At 40.3% G+C, this 18,576-nt stretch overlaps 1 protein-coding gene across 1 annotated transcript in view; it reads left to right on the top strand.

The window, feature by feature from the left end:
* LOC109870692 (SPRY domain-containing protein 7) overlaps window positions 1-17,061 on the top strand; it is a 29,333-nt gene extending 12,272 nt beyond the window's left edge. Inside the window, exons 3-5 of the mRNA XM_020461287.2 lie at window positions 2,244-2,410; window positions 15,725-15,827; window positions 16,228-17,061. Of these exons, the coding sequence (XP_020316876.1) occupies window positions 2,244-2,410; window positions 15,725-15,827; window positions 16,228-16,325 (368 nt within the window). The 3' untranslated portion in view covers window positions 16,326-17,061. The remainder of the gene's footprint in view (window positions 1-2,243; window positions 2,411-15,724; window positions 15,828-16,227) is intronic.
* The last annotated feature ends 1,515 nt before the right edge of the window (window positions 17,062-18,576 follow it).

Here is an 18,576-nt window from a genome sequence, read left to right as displayed (position 1 = left end):
GTCAGAAGTTTACATACACCTTAACCAAATATATTTAAATTCAGTTTTTCACAATTCCTGACATTTAATCGTAGTAAAAATTCCCTGTCTTAGGTCAGTTAGGATCACCACTTTATTTTAAGAATGTGAAATATCAGAATAATAGTAGAGAGAATGATTTATTTTAGCTTTTAATTTGTCCATCACATTCCCAGTGGGTCAGAAGTTTACATACACTCAATTAGTATTTGGTAGCATTGCCTTTCAATTTTTTTTACTTGGGTCAAACGTTTCGGGAAGCCTTCCACAAGATTCCCAATCCTAATTGAGTCAGGTTTGTAGGCCTTCTTGCTCGCACACGCTTTTTCAGTCCTGCCCACACATTTTCTATAGGATTGAGGTCAGGGCTCTGTGATGGCCACTCCAATACCTTGACTTTGTTGTCCTTAAGCTTTTTTGCCACAACTTTGGAAGTATGCTTGGGGTCATTGTGTGTACAAATAGTGTTTAACAGGATTTTGTAACAACTACCTCATCTCTGTACCCCACACAAACAATTATCTGTAAGGTTCCTCAGTCGAGCAGTGAATTTCAAACACAGACTCAACCACAAAGACCAGGGAGGTTTTCCAATGCCTCCCAAAGAAGGGCACCTATTGTTAGATGGGTAAAACATTTTTTTAAAGCAGACATTTGAATATCCCTTTAAGCATGGTGAAGTTATTAATCACTCTTTGGATGGTGTATTAATACACCCAGTCACTACAAAGATACAGGCGTCCTTCCTAACTCAGTTGCCGGAGAGGAAGGAAACCGCTCAGTTATTTCACCATGACTTTAAAGAAATGTTTGTTTCAGAGTTTAATGGCTGTCATAGGAGAACTGAGGATGGATCAACAACATTGTATTTACTCCACAATACTAACCTAATTTACAGAGTAAAAGGAAAGGAAGCCTGTACAGAGCAAAAATATTCCAAAACATGCATCCTGTTTGCAACAAGGCACGGAAATAATACTGCAACAAATGTGGCAAAGCAATTAACTTTTGGTCCTGAATGCAAACTGTTGTGTTTGGGGCAAGTCTAATACCACACATTACATTACAGAATACCACTCTCCATATTTCAAGCATAGTAGTGGCTGCCTCATGTTATGGGTATGCTTGTAATCGTTAAGGACTGGGAAGTTTTTCAGGATAAAAAAAGAAACAGAATAGAGCTAAGCACAGGCACAATCCTATTGAAAAACCTGTTTCAGTCTGCTTTCCAACATACACTGGGAGACAAATTCCCTTTTCAGCAGGACAATAAGCTAAAACACAAGGCCAAATATACACTGGATTTGCTTACCAAGATCACATTTACTGTTCCTAAGTGGCCTAGTTACAGTTTTGACTTAAATCTACTTAAAAATATATGGCAAGACATGAAAATGGTTGTTTAGCAAAGATCAACAACCAATTTGACAGAGCTTGAAGAATTCTGAAAATAATAATGGGCAAATATTGTACAATCCAGGTGTGGAAAGCTCTTAGAGACCCAGAAGAGAGGCTCTTAGAGACCCAGACTCACAGACTCACAGCTGTAATCACTGCCAAAGGTGATTCTTGTCACGCCCTGACCTTAGAGATCCTTATTAATTCTCTATGTTTGGTTAGGTCAGGGTGTGACTCGGGTGGGAAAGTTGATGTTTTCTATTTCTTTGTTTTTGGCCGAGTGTGGTTCCCAATCAGAGGCAGCTGTCTATCGTTGTTTCTGATTGGGGATAATATATAAGTTGTAATTTTTGTTTTCTGTTTAGTTTCTTAGCCTTACAGAACTGTGCGCTTTCGTTTTTTGTCTTTGTTATTTTGGTGTCATCAATAAAAAGACATTGTACGCCTACCATGCTGCGCCTTGGTCCACTCTTCATTCTACAAACGAGCGCTGTTACAATTCTAACACGTATTGATTCAAGGGTGTGAATACTTATGTAAATGTTATTCTGTATTTCATTTTAAATACATTTGCAAATATTTTTAAAAACATGTTTAGTTTGTCATTATGGGGTATTGTGTGTAGATGGGTGAGAGAAACATCTATTTAATCCATTTTGAATTCCGACTGGAACACAATAAAATGTGGATTAAGTCAAGTGGTATGGATACTTTCTGAAGGCACTGTATTTGCACCTCTGTAAACTTCTTGTGAAATGGTTTAAAAAGCAGCACAGTACGGTTTGTGTTGGGGAACTTGTTTTTAAGGTTCTGAACTCTGTGTGCAGGTATATGGGGGATAGGTGTGGCCACTCAGAAGGTGAACCTGAACCAGGTCCCCATGGGGCGGGACATCAACAGCCTTGTCTTGAGGCATGATGGCTCGGTGTACCACAACAACGAGGAGAAAAACCGCCTGCCTGCCAACAGTCTTCCACAGGAGGGGGACATCATGGTGAGTGGACTGGTTTGGTGGAGCGTAACAAAGTCATACTAAACACACTCAAGGTCTATATAAAGTGTCAATAAACATGAGCTATAACAACTCAAGCAAGGAAAGCACATGGCATACTTGACAAACATAGGCATATTATTATTTTCTAATAAACAAAAGGAAGTACTCAACTCCAGATACATAGGCAAAAAAACTTACTCAATAATGCATCCAGGTAATGAAGGTAATAAACTTCAAAAGGTAAGAACTATAAACTAACAGTGCAAATATCATGGAACATGATATGGGTGGTTGTTGTCCTTGATTATCTTTTTGTTGGCCTTCCTGTGACATCGGGTGGTGTAGATGTCCTGGAGGGCAGTTAGTTTGCCCCTGTGATGCGTTGTGCAGACCTCACTACCCTCTGGAGAGCCTTATGGTTGTGGGTGGAGCAGTTGCCGTACCAGGCGGTGATGCAGCCCGACAGGATGCTCTCGATTGTGCATCTGTAAACGTTTGAGTGTTTTTGGTGACGAGCAAAATTTCTTCAGCCTCCTGAGGTTGAAAAGACGCTGTTGCGCCTTCTTCACCACGCTGTCTGTGTGGGTGGACCATTTCTGTTTCTCCGTGATGTGTTTGCCGAGGAACTTAAAACTTTCCACCTTCTCCACTACTGTCCTGTCGATGTGGGTAGGGGGGTGCTCCCTCTGCTGTTTCTTGAAGTCCACGATCATCTCCTTTGTTTTGTTGATGTTGAGTGTGAGTGTGAGGTTATTTTCCTGACACCACACTCCGAGGGCCCTCGCCTCCTCCCTGTAGGCCGTCTCGTCGTTGTTGGTAATCAAGCCTACCACTGTAGTGTCGTCTGCAAACTTGATGATTGAGTTGGAAGCGTGCATGGCCACGCAGTCATGGGTGAACAGGGAGTACAGGAGAGGGCTGAGAACGCACCCTTGTGGGGCCCCAGTGTTGAGGATCAGCGGGGTGGAGATGTTGTTTCCTACCCTCACCACCTGGGGGTGGCCCATCAGAAAGTTCAGGACCCAGTTGCACAGGGCGGGGTCGAGACCCAGGGTCTCGAGTTTGGAGGGTACTATGGTGTTAAATGCTGAGCTGTAATCGATGAACAGCATTCTTACATAGGTATTCCTCTTGTCCAGATGGGTTAGGGCAGTGTGATTGCAATTGCGTCGTCTGTGGACCTAGTGGGGCGGTAAGCAAATTTGAGTGGTCTAGGGTGTCAGGTAGGGTGGAGGTGATATTATGATCCTTGACTAGTCTCTCAAAGCACTTCATGGTGACTGAAGTGAGTGCTATGGGGCGTAGTAGTTTAGCTCAGTTACCTTAGCTTTCTTGGCAATAGTAACAATGGTGACCCTCTTGAAGCATGTGGGAACAGCAGACTGAGATAGGGATTGATTGAATATGTCCGTAAACACACCAGCCAGCTGGTCTGCGCATGCTCTGAGGACGCGGCTAGGGGTGCCGCCTGGGCCGGCAGCTTTGCAAGGGTTTTTTACTCACATTGGCTGCGGTGAAGGAGAGCCTGCAGGTTTTGGTAGCAGGCTGTGTCAGTGGCACTGTGTTGTCCTCAAAGTGAGCAAAGAAGTTGTTTAGTTTGTCTGGGAGCAAGTCAATGGTGTCCGCGACGGGGCTGGTTTTCTTTTTGTAATCCGTGATTGACTGTAGACCCTGCCACATACGTCTCGTGTCTTGAATTGCGACTCTACTTTGTCTCTATACTTACGCTTAGGTTGTTTGATTGCGTTGCGGAGGGAATAGCTACACTGTTTGTATTGGGTCCTGTTTCCGATCGCCTTGCCATAATTAAAAGCAGTGGTTCACGCTTTCAGTTTTGCACGAATGCTGCCATCAATCCACAGTTTCTGGTTTGGGAAGGTTTTAATAGTCACTGTGGGTACAACATCACCAATGCACTTGCTAATGAACTCGCTCACCGAATCAGCATATACATCAATGTTGTTGTCTGAGGCTGTCCGGAAGATATCCCAGTCCACGGGATCGAAGCAATCTTGAAGTGTGGAATCAGTTTGGTCGGACCAGCGTTGAAAAGACATGAGCACGGGCGCCTCCTGTTTTAAGTTTCTGGCTATAGGCTGGGAGCAAAAAAATAGAATCGTAGTCAGATTTGCCGAAGGGAGGGCTTTGTATGCCTCGGAAGTTAGAGTAGCAATGATCCAGAATTCTGCCAGCCCGGGTCGCACATTCGATATGCTGATACAATTTAGAGAGCCCTGTTTTCAGATTAGCCTTGTTAAAATCCCCAGCTACAATAAATTCAGCCTCAGGATATGTGGTTTCCAGTTTACATAGAGTCCAATGAAGTTCTTTTAGGGCCGTCGAGGTGTCTGCTTGGGGGGGATATACACGGCTGTGTTTATAATCTAAAATAATTCTCTTGGTAGATAATGCGGTCGGCATTTGATTGTAAGGAATTCTAGGTCAGGTGAACAAAAGGACTTGAGTCCCTGTATGTTGTTATGATCACACCACGACTCGTTAATCATAAGGCATACACCCCGCCCTTCTTCTTACCAGAGAGATGTTTGTTTCTGTCAGTGCGATGCGTGAAGAAACGGGGTGGCTGTACCGAATCTGATAAGGTATCCCGAGTGAGCCATGTTTCCGTGAAACAGAGAATGTTACAATCTCTGATGTCTCTCTGGAAGGCAACCCTTGCTCGAATTACGTCTTCCTTGTTGTCAAGAGACTGGACATTGGCGAGTAGTATACTCGGGAGCGGTGAGTGACGTGCCCGTCTACGGAGCCTGACCAGAAGACCGCTCCGTCTGCCCCTTCTGCGGTGCCGTTGTTTTGGGTCGCCTACTGGTATCCGATCCATTGTCCTGGGTGGTGGTCCAAACAGAGGATCCGCTTCGGGAAAGTAATATTCCTTTTTGACGTTGCTCTTATATCCAATAGTTCTTCCTGGCTGTATTTGATAAAACTTAAGATTTCCTGGGGTAACAATGTAAGAAATAATACATAAAAAAACGAAACAATGCATAGTTTCCTAAGAACGCAAAGCGAGGCGACCATCTCTGTCGGCGCCATCCTACTGTAAGATAAATGATAGTCCCACTAAGCGCAAACCAGATGGGATAGCATATCGCTGCAGAATGCTGTAGTAGCCATGCTGGTTAAGTGTGCCTTGAATTCTAATTAAATTACTAGCAAAGCACTCCCACACCATCACACCTCCTCAATGCTTCACGGTGGGAAACACACATGCAGCGATCATCCGTTCACCTACTCTGTGTCTCACAAAGACACAACGGTTGGAACCCAAAATCTCACATTTGGACTCATCAGACCAAAGGACAGATTTCCACCTGTCTAATTTCCATTGCTTGTGTTTCTTGGCCCAAGGAAGTCTCCTCTTCTCATTGGTGTCCTTTAGTACTGGTTTCTTTTCAGCAATAGACCATGAAGGCCTGATTCATGCAGTCTCCTCTGAACAGTTGATGTTGAGATGTCTGTTACTTGAACTCTGTGAAGCATTTATTTGGGCTGCAATCTGAGGTGCAGTTAACTCTAATTAATGTATCCTCTGCAGCAGAGGTAACTCTGGGTCTTCCTTTCCTGTGGCGGTCCTCATGAGAGCCAGTTTCATCATAGCGCTTGATGTTTTTTGCGACTGCTCTTGAAGAAACTTTCTAAGTACTTGAAATTTTCTGCATTGACTGGCCTTCATGTAATGATGGATTGTAATTTTTCTTTGCTTATTTAAGCTGTTCTTGCCATTAATATGGACTTGGTCTTTTACCAAATAGAGCTATATTCTGTATACCCAGCCCTATCTTGTCACAACATAACTGATTGGCTCAAATGTATTAAGAAGGAAAGACATTTCACAAATTAACTTTAACAAGGCACACCTGTTACCTGAAATGCATTCCAGGTGACTACCTCATGAAGCTGGTTGAGAGAATGCCAAGTGTGTGGAAAGCTGTCACGAGGCCTCTTAAGTATCTGCCTCTTTTTTTTCAATATTCACCTAAAATGACATACCCAAATCTAACTGCCTGTAGCTCAGACCCTGAAGCAAGGATATGCATATTCTTGGTACCATTTGAAAGTCAACACTTTGAAGTTTGTGGAAATGTGAAAGGATTGTAGGAGAATATAACACAATAGATCTGGCTAAAGATAATACAATTATTTATTTAATTTTATGTTTTTTTGTTGTTGTTTTTTTTGCACTGTCATCTTTGAAATGCAAGAGAAAGGCCATAATATATTATTACAGCCCAAGTGCAATTTTGGCACCTAGATGGCAGCAGTGTATTTTCAAAGTTTTAGACTGATCCAATGAACCATTGCATTTCTGCTCAAAATGTTGTATCAAGACTGCCCAAATGTGCCTAATTTGTTTTATTAATAACTTTTCATGTTCAAAATTGTGCACTCTCCTCAAACAATAGCATTATATTATTTCAGTGTAATAGCTACTGTAAATTGGACAGTGCAGTTAGATTAACAAGAATTTCAGCTTTCTGCCAATATCAGATATGTCTGTCCTGGGAAATTTTCTTGTGACTTACAACCTCAGGCTAATACGATTAGCATATGTTAGCTCAACCATCCCGGGAAAGGGACACCGATCCCGAAGAAGGTTTACATGTTATTTCATAGTTTTAATGTATTCACTATTATTCTACAATGTAGAAAATAGTAAAAATAAAGAAAAACCCTTGAATGAGTAGGTGTATCCAAACTTTGGCTGGTTCTGATTATGGCAGATGCTGGATGACAACTTGTTTTTAACCAAGACATAAGAATTTATAACTTACTTTTTCTGACATAACATAGGTACAGCAGACCCCCATATTGTATGGGACACTTTTAAATGTGCCTTTAGAGGCCATGTAATTCAATACTCATCTTTAAAATAAAAACAATTTAGGTCAAAATAGTTCTAACAGATAGATAGCGATAACTGTAAAAGAGGCACAGAATAAGGTAGAGGAAAAGCAAAAAGAAAGAGGAACTTAATAAAGAACGATCAAGTGTAATATATTATAAAAAATAAAGCCAACAAGATGGAATATAGGGAAAAATGGAAAACAGGCCTCGTATTCATAGCTAATTTTGAAAAAGCCTTTGATAAAGTATGACTAGAATTTATATATAAATGCATGGACTATTTTACTTTTGGACAATCTCTTATACAATGGGTTAAAGTTGTGTATAGTAACCACAGTTGTAAAATAGTAAATAATGGCTACTTCAAAGTATTAAATTGTCAAAAGGAGTTGAACAGGGTTGTCCACTATCGGCATATCTATTTATTATGGCCATAGAAATGTTAGCTATTAAAATAAGGTCCAACTAATATCAAGGGGCTGGAAATCCAGGGCTTAAAGACAAAGGTGTCATTGTATGCTGACGACTCATGTTTTCTTTTAAATCTGCAAAATGGATACCTGCACAGGGTCATAGATGATCGCAATCATTTTTCTAACCTCTCTGGATTACGACCAAACTTTGATAAGTGTACCATATTACCTATTGGATCGCTAAAAAATACAACTTTGACATTACTGTGTAGTTTATAAATAAAATGGTTAGACGGTGAAGTGGACATACTCAGTATTCTATCCCGAAAGAAAGAAATTCTCAATACAATACATTTTCACAGAAAGTTAGCAAAAGTAGATAAAATCTTGCTATCATGGAAAGGTAAATACTTGCCTAGTTGTGGAAAAATCAACCTGATTTAATTATTTTGTCATATCCCAGTTTACCTGTTTACTCATGGCCCTGCTTACACAGGACAACTTGTTTTTTTAATTATATGAGCAAAACCTGTTCCACTTTATTTGGAACGGCAAGCCAGACAAAATTAAACAGGTTTATGTATATAATTCATATAAATTCAGAGGGCTAAAATGTATTAAATATTAAAACATTGAACATCTCACTAAAGGCTTCAGTCAAAATAAAGTTATCCAAACTGGTTCTCCAGCAGATTAGTAAGAATGGCTCACCCTATGTTCAAAAATGGCCAGATTCAGATTACAACCTCTCCCTAGTATCATTATTAAATATCACACCTGCAAAATATCACTAAAGCTGGTTGAAATCTCAGTAATCCACCAGAAAATACATATTAGATATTACCACAAATATTATTGTTCAATATTCTGGTCAAACTCAAATAGACTAGCTGACAAACCATTATACTGACAAAAAACGGTATCATCTTTGTTAATGATATTAAAAATAGGACTGGGGAATTGTCACACATGCAGCTAACAGAAATATATGCAAATGTTTGCTCTATCCAAAATTACAACCAACTTTTTGCAGCATTACCACAAAAATGGCAGAGGGAAGGGGGAGAAGGTAAGGAACTTGTTTGTCAGTCCTGTATTAAAGGCCAAAAGTAAAGGTATTAAAAAAAGATGATAAAGAAAGAAAGTATACCAGTTCCATTTAAGGACCAAAATATTGACAGCTGTGCCATACAAGTTATTTGGCAATTAGAAATCAAGGCTGGATGTTTTTTTAGAGATAGATGGGAGCTGTTGATGGTAGCCGTAGTGTGGGATAAATAATAAAAACAACTAATGTCAAATGTACCGTGTCCGTAAAATGTATATGGTATGTTTAAGCTGGAAGTGGAAGCCTAAGTATTGTTGTTCGTTAGTTTACTCCAATGAGGGGAGATAGGGTTAAAAGAAAATAAAGGGGAAAAAAGAATATATATATTTATATACACACACATATACAGTGGGCTCCAAAATTACTGGCACCCCTGACTGGCAATGCACAAACAATACTTAAAAATATAAACAATATAATTATAGAGAGAAACTCAAAATAACAAAGTGAAAAATACTGTACTTTATTAATGTTTCAATGGAACCCAACAAAATCATTTATTGATTTAATTAACAGTCTATGTCCTCCAAATCAAGGTTTCACAATGAATGGCACCATTAAATATTATTGTAAATAACATCTACCAAAATTAAACCAGGAATGAAATTCCACTTATTTAAGTTTATCTAAGTGTTAAGAAAATATATTGAGTCACTATATGTAACAAACTTCTTCTTCGTCTGATGATGAGTAGGAAGGATCAGACCAAAATGCAGCGTTGTAAGTGTCCATGATAATTTATTATATCAGAACACGAGAAAATACAAAATAACAAAGTGAAGGAAAGAAATGAAAATCGAAACAGTTCTGTATGGTGAAAACACAGACACAGAAATCAACTACCCACAAACACCAGATGGGAACAGGCTACCTAAGTAAGGTTCTCAATCAGAGACAACCATTGACAGCTGCCTCTGATTGGGAACCATACCAGGCCAAACACATAGAACTATAACACACAGAACAAACAGAATGCCCACCCCAACTCACGCCCTGACCAAACTAAAATAGAGACAAAAAAGGAACCAAGGTCAGGACGCTATATCACTTTCTTTTTCACTAGGGTGTAAAAATGAGGTAACACCAAGAAGAAAAGAACTGGCAGTTCAAAAGAGACAGATGGTCGTAGACCTTCATAAATCTGGTAATGGCTACAAGAAGATCCACAAACGATTGAATATACCACTGAGCACTGTCAGGACAATTATTAAAAAATTCAAAAGATATGGAACAGTTGAAAACCTCACGGTAGAAGACGCAAATGCATTTTGCCCCCAGGATAGGGAGGAGGATGGTGAGAGAAGAATCACAGGCCTTGGTGGTGTCTTTGGGTCACCAGGTTTAAAAAAGCACCATCAGACGCCACCTCCACAACCACAGGCTCTTTGGAAGGGTTGCCAGAAGAAAGCCCTTAAGCCCTCAAGACACAGACGCAAGCATTTGGAGATTGCCAAATGTAATTTAAATTATGATTGGAAGAAGGTGCTCTGGTCAGATGAGACCAAAATTGAACGTTTTGGTCAGATACAACATCGGCATGTTTGGTGTCGAAACAGAGATGCATACAAGGAGAGGCACCTCATACCCACGGTGAAATATGGTGGTGGGTCAGTGATGTTTTGGGGCTGCTTTAATTCCAGAGGTCCAGGGGCACTGGTTAAGATTGATGGCATAATGAATTCCACCAAGTACCAGGCAATTTTGGCTGACAATCTGGTTGCCTCTGCTAGAAGGCTGGGACTTGACCATATGTGGACTTTCCAACAAGACAATGACCCAAAACATACCTCAAGATCCACACAGAAATGGTTCTGTGACAACAAAATCAATGTTTTGCCATTCAGTCGCCGGACCACAATCCAATTGAAATCCTGTGGGCTGAGTTGAAGAGGGCAGTTGATAAGCGCAAACCCAAGAATGTGAAGGATCTTGAAAGGATCTGCATAGAGGAATGGTCCAAAATCTCTCCAAATGTGTTCCTTAATCTTGTCGAACATTACAGGAAAAGATCATGCTGTTATCCTTGCCAGAGGTGGTGGCACTAAGTATTAAATGAGGAGTGTCAATAATTATGAAACCTTGATTTTGGTGAAATGTATTTTGTATTAAATAATTATATGAATTTGGTGGGTTCCATTGAAACATTAATAAAATACAGTATTTCTCACATGTTGGTATTTTGAGTTTATCTCTATAATTATATTGTTCATATTTTCTTAAGTATTGTTTGTGCATTGCCAGTCAGGGGTGCCAGTAATTTTGGAGCCCACTGTAAACACACACACACACACACACACACACACACACACACACACACACACACACACACACACACACACACACACACACACACACACACACACACACACACACACACACACACACACACACACACACACACACACACACACACACACACACACACAGTGCCAGTCAGTCAGAAGTTTGGACACATCTACTCATTCAAGGGTTTTTCTTGATTTTTTAAAACTATTTCCTACATTGTAGAATAATAGTGAAGATATCAAAACTATGAAATAACATTATGTAGTAACCAAAAAAGTGTTAAAAAAAATATTTTTGATTCTTCAAAGTAGCCACCCTTTGCCTTGATGACAGCTTTGCACACTCTTGGCATTCTCTCAACCATCTTCACCTGGAATGCTTATCCAACAGTCTTGAAGGAGTTCCCACATATGCTGTTCACTTGTTGGCTGCTTTTCCTTCACTCTGCCTTCAACTCAACTCCGCCAACCCTGATGTCCTTGCCGTGTCTGAATCCTGGCTTAGGAAGGTCACCAAAAATTCTGAAATGTCCATACCCAACTACAACATTTTCCGTCAAGATAGAACTGCCAAAGGGGGAGGAGTTGCAATCTACTGCAGAGATAGCCTGCAAACTTTCCAGGTCTGTGCCCAAACAGTTCGAACTTCTAATTTAAAAAATGAATCTCTCCAGAAATAAGTCTCTCACTGTTGCCGCCGGTTATAAACCCCTCTCATCTCCCAGCTGTGCCCTGGACACCATATGTGAATTGATTGCCCCTCATCTATCCTCAGAGTTCGTTCTGTTTGGTGACCTAAACTGGGATATGCTTAACACCCCGGAGGTCCTACAATCTAAGATAGATGCCCTCAATCTCACACAAATCATAAAGCAACCAACCAGCTACAACCCTAAATTCGTAAACATGGGCACCCTCATAGATATCCTGACCAACTTGCCCTCCAAATACACCTCTGCTGTTTTCAATCAGGATCTCAGCGATCACTGCCTCATTGCCTGCATCCGCTATGGGTCTGCGGTCAAACGACCACCCCTCATCACTGTCAAACTCTCCCTAAAACACTTCTGCGAGCAGGCCTTTCTAATCGACTTGCCCTGGGTATCCTGGAAGGATATTGACCTTATCCCGTCAGTAGAGGATGCCTGGTCGTTCTTTAAAAGTAATTTGCTCACCATCTTAAATAAGCATACCCCTTTCAAAAAAGGTAGAACTAAGAACAGATATAGCCCTTGGTTCACTCCAGACCTGACTGCCCTTGACCAGCACAAAAACATCCTGTGGCGGACTGCAATAGCATCGCATAGTCCCCGCGATATGCAACTGTTCAGGGAAGTCAAGAACCAATACACACAGTCAGTCAGGAAAGCAAAGGCTAGCATTTTCAAACATAAATTTGCATCCTGTAGCTCTAACTCCAAAAGGTTTTGGGACACTAAAGTCCATGGAGAACAAGAGCACCTCCTCCCAGCTGCCCACTGCACTGAGGCTAGGTAACACGGTCACCACCATATTGTCCAAGATCCCTAAAGATTGGAAAGCTGCCGCGGTCATCCCCCTCTTCAAAGGGGGTGACACTCTAGACCCAAACTGTTATAGACCTACAGTGCGGCAAAAAGTATTTTGTCAGCCACCAATTGTGCAAGTTCACCCACTTAAAAAGATGAGAGAGGCCTGTAATTTTCATCATAGGTACACTTCAACTATGACAGACAAAATTAGAAAAAAAATCCAGAAAATCACATTGTAAGATTTATTTAAGATTTAAGATTTGTAAAATAAGTATTGTGTTAATCTGCTAAATTGTACTATAGGCTACTATGGCCTATTTATTGCCTACCTCCTCACGCCATTTGCACACACTGTATATAGACTTTCTTTTTTTCTATTGTGTTATTGACTGTACGCTTGTTTATTCCATGTGTAACTCTGTGTTGTTGTTTGTGTCGCACTGCTTTGCTTTATCTTGGCCAGGTCGCAGTTGTAAATGAGAACTTGTTCTCAACTAGCCTACCTGGTTAAATAAAAAAATAAAACATTGTAAACCATCTCAATTGGGTTGAGATTGTGGAGGCCAGGTCATCTGATGCAGCACTCCATCACTGTGTGGATTTATTGAGTGACATGATCATTCCAATTTTGAGACATACACATAACTGAGGCGTGGCTCCAAATTGAGGCTTAAAAGTGTTTGTTATGGTGCACCATGGAAATAATTCCCTGGAACCCGAGGTAGTAGGAGCATATCACCGTTCATGCTAATCGATAACCAGGGTAACTCTGCTAGCTGTTGTCGTGTCTTTACTATCATTAAATGAAGACTTTTAGTTTTATCTAAGTTTCTCTATAATTAGTATTACGCGATCAAACTGATTAATCATGTAACTGTTATTAACTAGGAAGTCGGGGACCAAGGAAAATATTCAGATTAAAGTTATTATTTCCTAAAAGAACTTTTCAGATATTTTCATATCTGATCAATAGTCTTCTGAATAATTAATTATTTACTTTACCTCACGTTAGTCTCATTCCAAACGTCATAAATGCACGAACCCAGTCTTCATTTTGAGTCATCCATACATCAACTGTCTTAAATCATTTATTTATTACTAACTAAGTAATTCACAGAAATGCATAAACAAACAAACAAAGTCAATATGGTCACAAGAAATGACAGGAGAATGTGCCCTAGTGGGCTAAACCGGCATGGCGGCTTGTTAGACAAAAGGGGGAGTGGGGTTCACCTGAGAAGTCACTACAGAGTTAATAATTATAACAATTGAAATGCTAATCCCTTGCACATGAACGCTCACTCATTCGGGAACAATTGCAATCAATATATATTTTTATGGTCAGTGTGTCGTCTTGATCGCAGTTGAAAAGTTTATTTCTTTTGTAGAATTGTCCATCTCTCTCTCTCTCTCTCTCTCGTGGTTAGAAGGGATAGTTCAGAGCGACATTCATTAATGTTGTTGTAGAATGGATGTTTTGGTTGTCGTTCTTCATGTTCAATGATACAGAATTCCTAGCTACAGACTAGTAATTAATATCAAAGACTTGTTCTTATTCTGTCGGTATCAATAGTCTAAGAGTTTAACCACGTGTTATGGTTAAAAGATTCAGCAATGGTCTGCAACCTTTGTCCCCTCGTAATGGAGAAAAACATGGTCTACTTGAGGAATTCTCAAGATTGGGGTTTTATTCGGAATTGCCGAAAAGGGGCTGTCCCAGGATGCCTGACCCTAACTGGGCTCGTGGGCGGTCCTCTGATTTAGTTGAACTCAAAATGGAATTGGAGTTTCCTTCATTAAACAGTCCAAAATCGCATTACACAATTTTACAAACCGTATCATACTCACTCATTCATCTTATACAACAATTAGATGTAAACCTCATATCTGAGGCTATTATATAAACAGCGTTATGGTTAATGTGGCCGCACCATCTCCCATGAGCTTCTCCAAGTTGTAACAAACGGACCAGTTCGTAGCTGGATTCTTCACCCATCTTTTATACCTTCTCCGGAACGTAAACGTTGTTCAGACCTCAAGTTCTGTGAGGTGGAAAAAATTCCTTTGTTCTCTATGAAGCTTCACTCTATCTCTATACTGTGTGGCCATGAGGCAGGGTCTTCCCTAGGAATTTATGACCTCACTGACCACAGCAGCCTGGTTGAAGGAGCTGAGAGCGGGGGATGGTGCTCGCTGTACCCAAAGAGGGCAACGCCATGACACTGTCCTGTAACACGTTATACACTGTGCACAAATGTCTTCAAATAGAAAAGGTAAACACGCCATCAAAGGCAGTTGATGATGTATGTTGTGGTTGTGCAGAACACTATCCCAGTAAAAATTACAAGCAGTCTTTTCCGTACCAATGGCAGTGGTGCAGAACAATGGGCACAAGCACTGTTTCTATGGGCACAAGCACTGTTCATGACAAACTGTTCACACCTTTTGCATGTTTTAAATCTTATTTCCTGCAATTCTACACATTTTGTCATGGGTTGCAGTTTTAAAGCTTATTTTCTTGCCATGTCTAATGTGTATTCATATGATTTTTGAGTGACTCAAACATTAGCTGACATGGGCTAGTTGATCTGGACATTTCTGATAAAGAGCTCTCTAAGGTATACAATGACTGACATGAGAGGAAAACTTGCTGCACTACCCAAATTCTACTATTACAACTTTCAAGAGTATGTCGAAAGCCAGACTGAGTTCCTAAACATTTTTATAATAATACTATTTTTCAGGGGGGTGGGGAAACACAAAAACAATACTGGCCCCCAGATGCAGTACACTTAGATGGAGGTTCTAAGGGTTGCGCTAGATGGTGATGGACTGAGAGATCAGTCAATTAAAACCATTGGATGTTTCGTCTGCTCCTGCCATAGGCTTCTAGTCATGTCCCGTTCTGAGGCGCTCGGACATCAGACATCTCAACAGAGAGAACGGGCCGGTGGGCAAGATTATCAAAGAAATGACCACCAACAAGTTCTCTAATCTAATTCTTACTGAATTGATCACTGATCAGCTGTATTGATGTTTAAATACTTCTAAAGATATGGCCTAAATGAATCAGAATAAACTGACCAACACAAACAACATTGATCTAATCAGTTGTATGTTTTCCATCTCAGGGCATCACATATGACCACGTGGAGATGAATCTCTATCTGAATGGGAAGAATATGCACTGTCCAGCTTCAGGAATCAGAGGCACCGTCTTCCCGGTGGTTTATGGTGAGTGTGTGTGTGTGTGTGTGTGTGTACACTGCTGCATGCACACCAATACCAAATATAAAACCATTTATTTTATGAATGTTGTTTCTCTGAACTTTTATTTACATGATATATATTAACCCATGCTCTACCTTTTAATTCCCAGTGGGAAAAAAACAGGCTCAAATGCCTAGTAAATCTGCCACAAAGTTGTCTTTATGGTTGTGGTATTTTTCTGCCACAAGAGGGCAGTTCGTACATAGCTGAAACTGACATCCTTCTTTTTGGTTGGAAGCATACGATGTAAAAGCAATTGAACACTACTAGTTGTTGTTGTTGCAGTCAGTGAGTTATGCCTGCGAAAGTACCCTCATGAAACACTGACTGAACCAATGTTGATTTGTTGTCTCCTCTGTTCTAGTGGATGACAGCGCCATCTTAGACTGCCAGTTCAGTGACTTCTACCATGCGGCACCGCAAGGCTTCGAGAAAATTCTGTTTGAGCAGCAGATCTTCTGAGCAGCACCTCCGTATACCTCCAGACCTTTATACATACACACACACAACCCTCAGCTAAAAGTGCTCCTTGTTGCTCTGCAGAAATCTGTGACCTCTTCGTTCCGACTGGTTTGAGTATCCCTTTGTGTGTGTGTGTGTGTGTGTGTGTGTGTGTTGCGTTGCGTCCTAGTTACGCTCTGCTTTAATGCTGTTCTGGGTCCATGTGGGTAGTTTAGCTCTTGTTTGATGCCAACACTGGAGCAGTAAGAAAACGGATCCCCAAACAACAGTGTGGTGTGCATTTGCAACTGAAAGTCAATATTTATTTTATTCAGTTATAATCATCCTGATTGCCTCAATCTTTTATGGTTGCTGATTCTTTCAGAAAAGAGAGTTTAAACAATGTTTAGGTGTTTTCTTATTTATATTTATTTGTTAAGCTGACACTAATGTTCAATGTTTTGTTTCCCTGATATTTTGATTTGTTATTTTAATTATGATCTGTCTTTAAAAGTCATTTGTTATGGCTCTGATTGGCATTCCAAATATCAGCAATCTGGCGAAGCTCTGCTCATTGGCTGTATTCGGGGATGTGACATTTTCCGACCCTACTGTATTTCACAGGTCAGATAAATGCATATCCTCCTTTGAAGCGTGAAAACGGTCTTAAATGTTAAATGCTTATTTTTGTTTGCACTAATGAGATGTATGTTGAATATTAAACCAAATACAATAAAGAAACTTGTCTCTGAAAGCATTTCCTCTTTTGGGACTACTTTATTTAATATACTGCAAATGTGTAGCAACCCAAAGGTTGCGTGTTCGAATCTCATCATGGAGAGATTTAGCTACTATATAACTACTTAGCATGTTAGCTAACCCTTCCCCTAACCTAAACCCTTTAACCTAACTCATAACCCTTATCCCTAGCCTAGCTAACGTTAGCCACAAATTGGAATTTGTAATATACACTACCGTTCAAAAGTTTGGGGTCACTTAGAAATGTCCTTGTTTTTGAAAGAAAAGCACATTTTTTTGTCCATTAAAATAACATCAAATTGATCAGAAATACAGTGTAGACATTGTTAATGTTGTAAATGACTATTGTAGCTGGAAACGGCAGATTTATTTTATTTTTATGGAATATCTACATAGGCGTACAGAGGCCCATTATCAGCAAACATCACTCCTGTGTTCCAATGGACAACGTGCCAGTTAGATAATTCAAGTCCATAATTTTGAAAGGCTAATTGATCATTAGAAAACCCTTTTGCAATTATGTTAGCACAGCTGAAAACTGTTGTCCTGATTAAAGAAGCAATAAAACTGGCCTTCTTTAGACTAGTTGAATATCTGGAACATCAGCATTTGTGGTTGCGATTACAGGCTCAACATAGCCAGAAACAAAGAACTTTCATCTGAAACTTGACAGTCTATTCTCATTCTGAGAAATGAAGGCTATTTCATGCGAGAAATTGCCAAGAATACTGAAGATCTCGTACAACGCTGTGTACTTCTCCCTTCACAGAACAGAAACAGGCTCTAATCAGAATAGAAAGAGGAATGGGACACCCTGGTGCACAACTGAGCAAGAGGACAAGTACATTAGAGTGTCTAGTTTGAGAAACGGACGCCTCACTTGTCCTCAACTGGCAGCTTCATTAAATAGTACCCGCAAAACATCCGTCTCAACGTCAACAGTGAAGAGGCGACTCCGGGATGCTGGCCTTCTTGGAAGTTATTTTTGTTATTTTGCCCATCTTAATCGTTTCTTTTAATTGGCCAGTCTGAGACATGCCTTTTTCTTGGCAACTCCGCCTAGAAGGACAGCATCCCGGAGTCGAAACTCCTTTTTTCACAATTCCTGACATTTAATCAGAGTAAGCATTCCCTGTCTTAGGATCACCACTTTACTTTAAGAATGTGAAATGTCAGAATAATAGTAGAGAGAATTATTTATTTCAGCTATTATTTCTTTCATCCCATTCCCAGTGGGCCAGAAGTTTACATACACTCAATTAGTATTGAGTAGCGTTCCCTTTAAATTGTTTAACTTGGGTCAAACGTTCCGGGTAGACTTCTACAAGCTTCCCACAATAATTTGGGTGAATTTTGGCCCATTCCTCCTGACAAAGCTGGTGTGACTGAGTCAGGTTTTTAGGCCTCCTTGATCACACACGCTTTTTCAGTTCTGCCCACAAATGTTCTATAGGATGAGGTCAGGGCTTTGTGATGGCCACTCCAATAACTTGACTTTGTTGTCCTTAAGCCA

Source organism: Oncorhynchus kisutch, linkage group LG26, assembly GCF_002021735.2.
Source record: "Oncorhynchus kisutch isolate 150728-3 linkage group LG26, Okis_V2, whole genome shotgun sequence".
Classification (NCBI taxonomy): Eukaryota; Metazoa; Chordata; class Actinopteri; order Salmoniformes; family Salmonidae; genus Oncorhynchus; species Oncorhynchus kisutch.
This window is presented reverse-complemented; position numbering and strand designations above follow the sequence as displayed.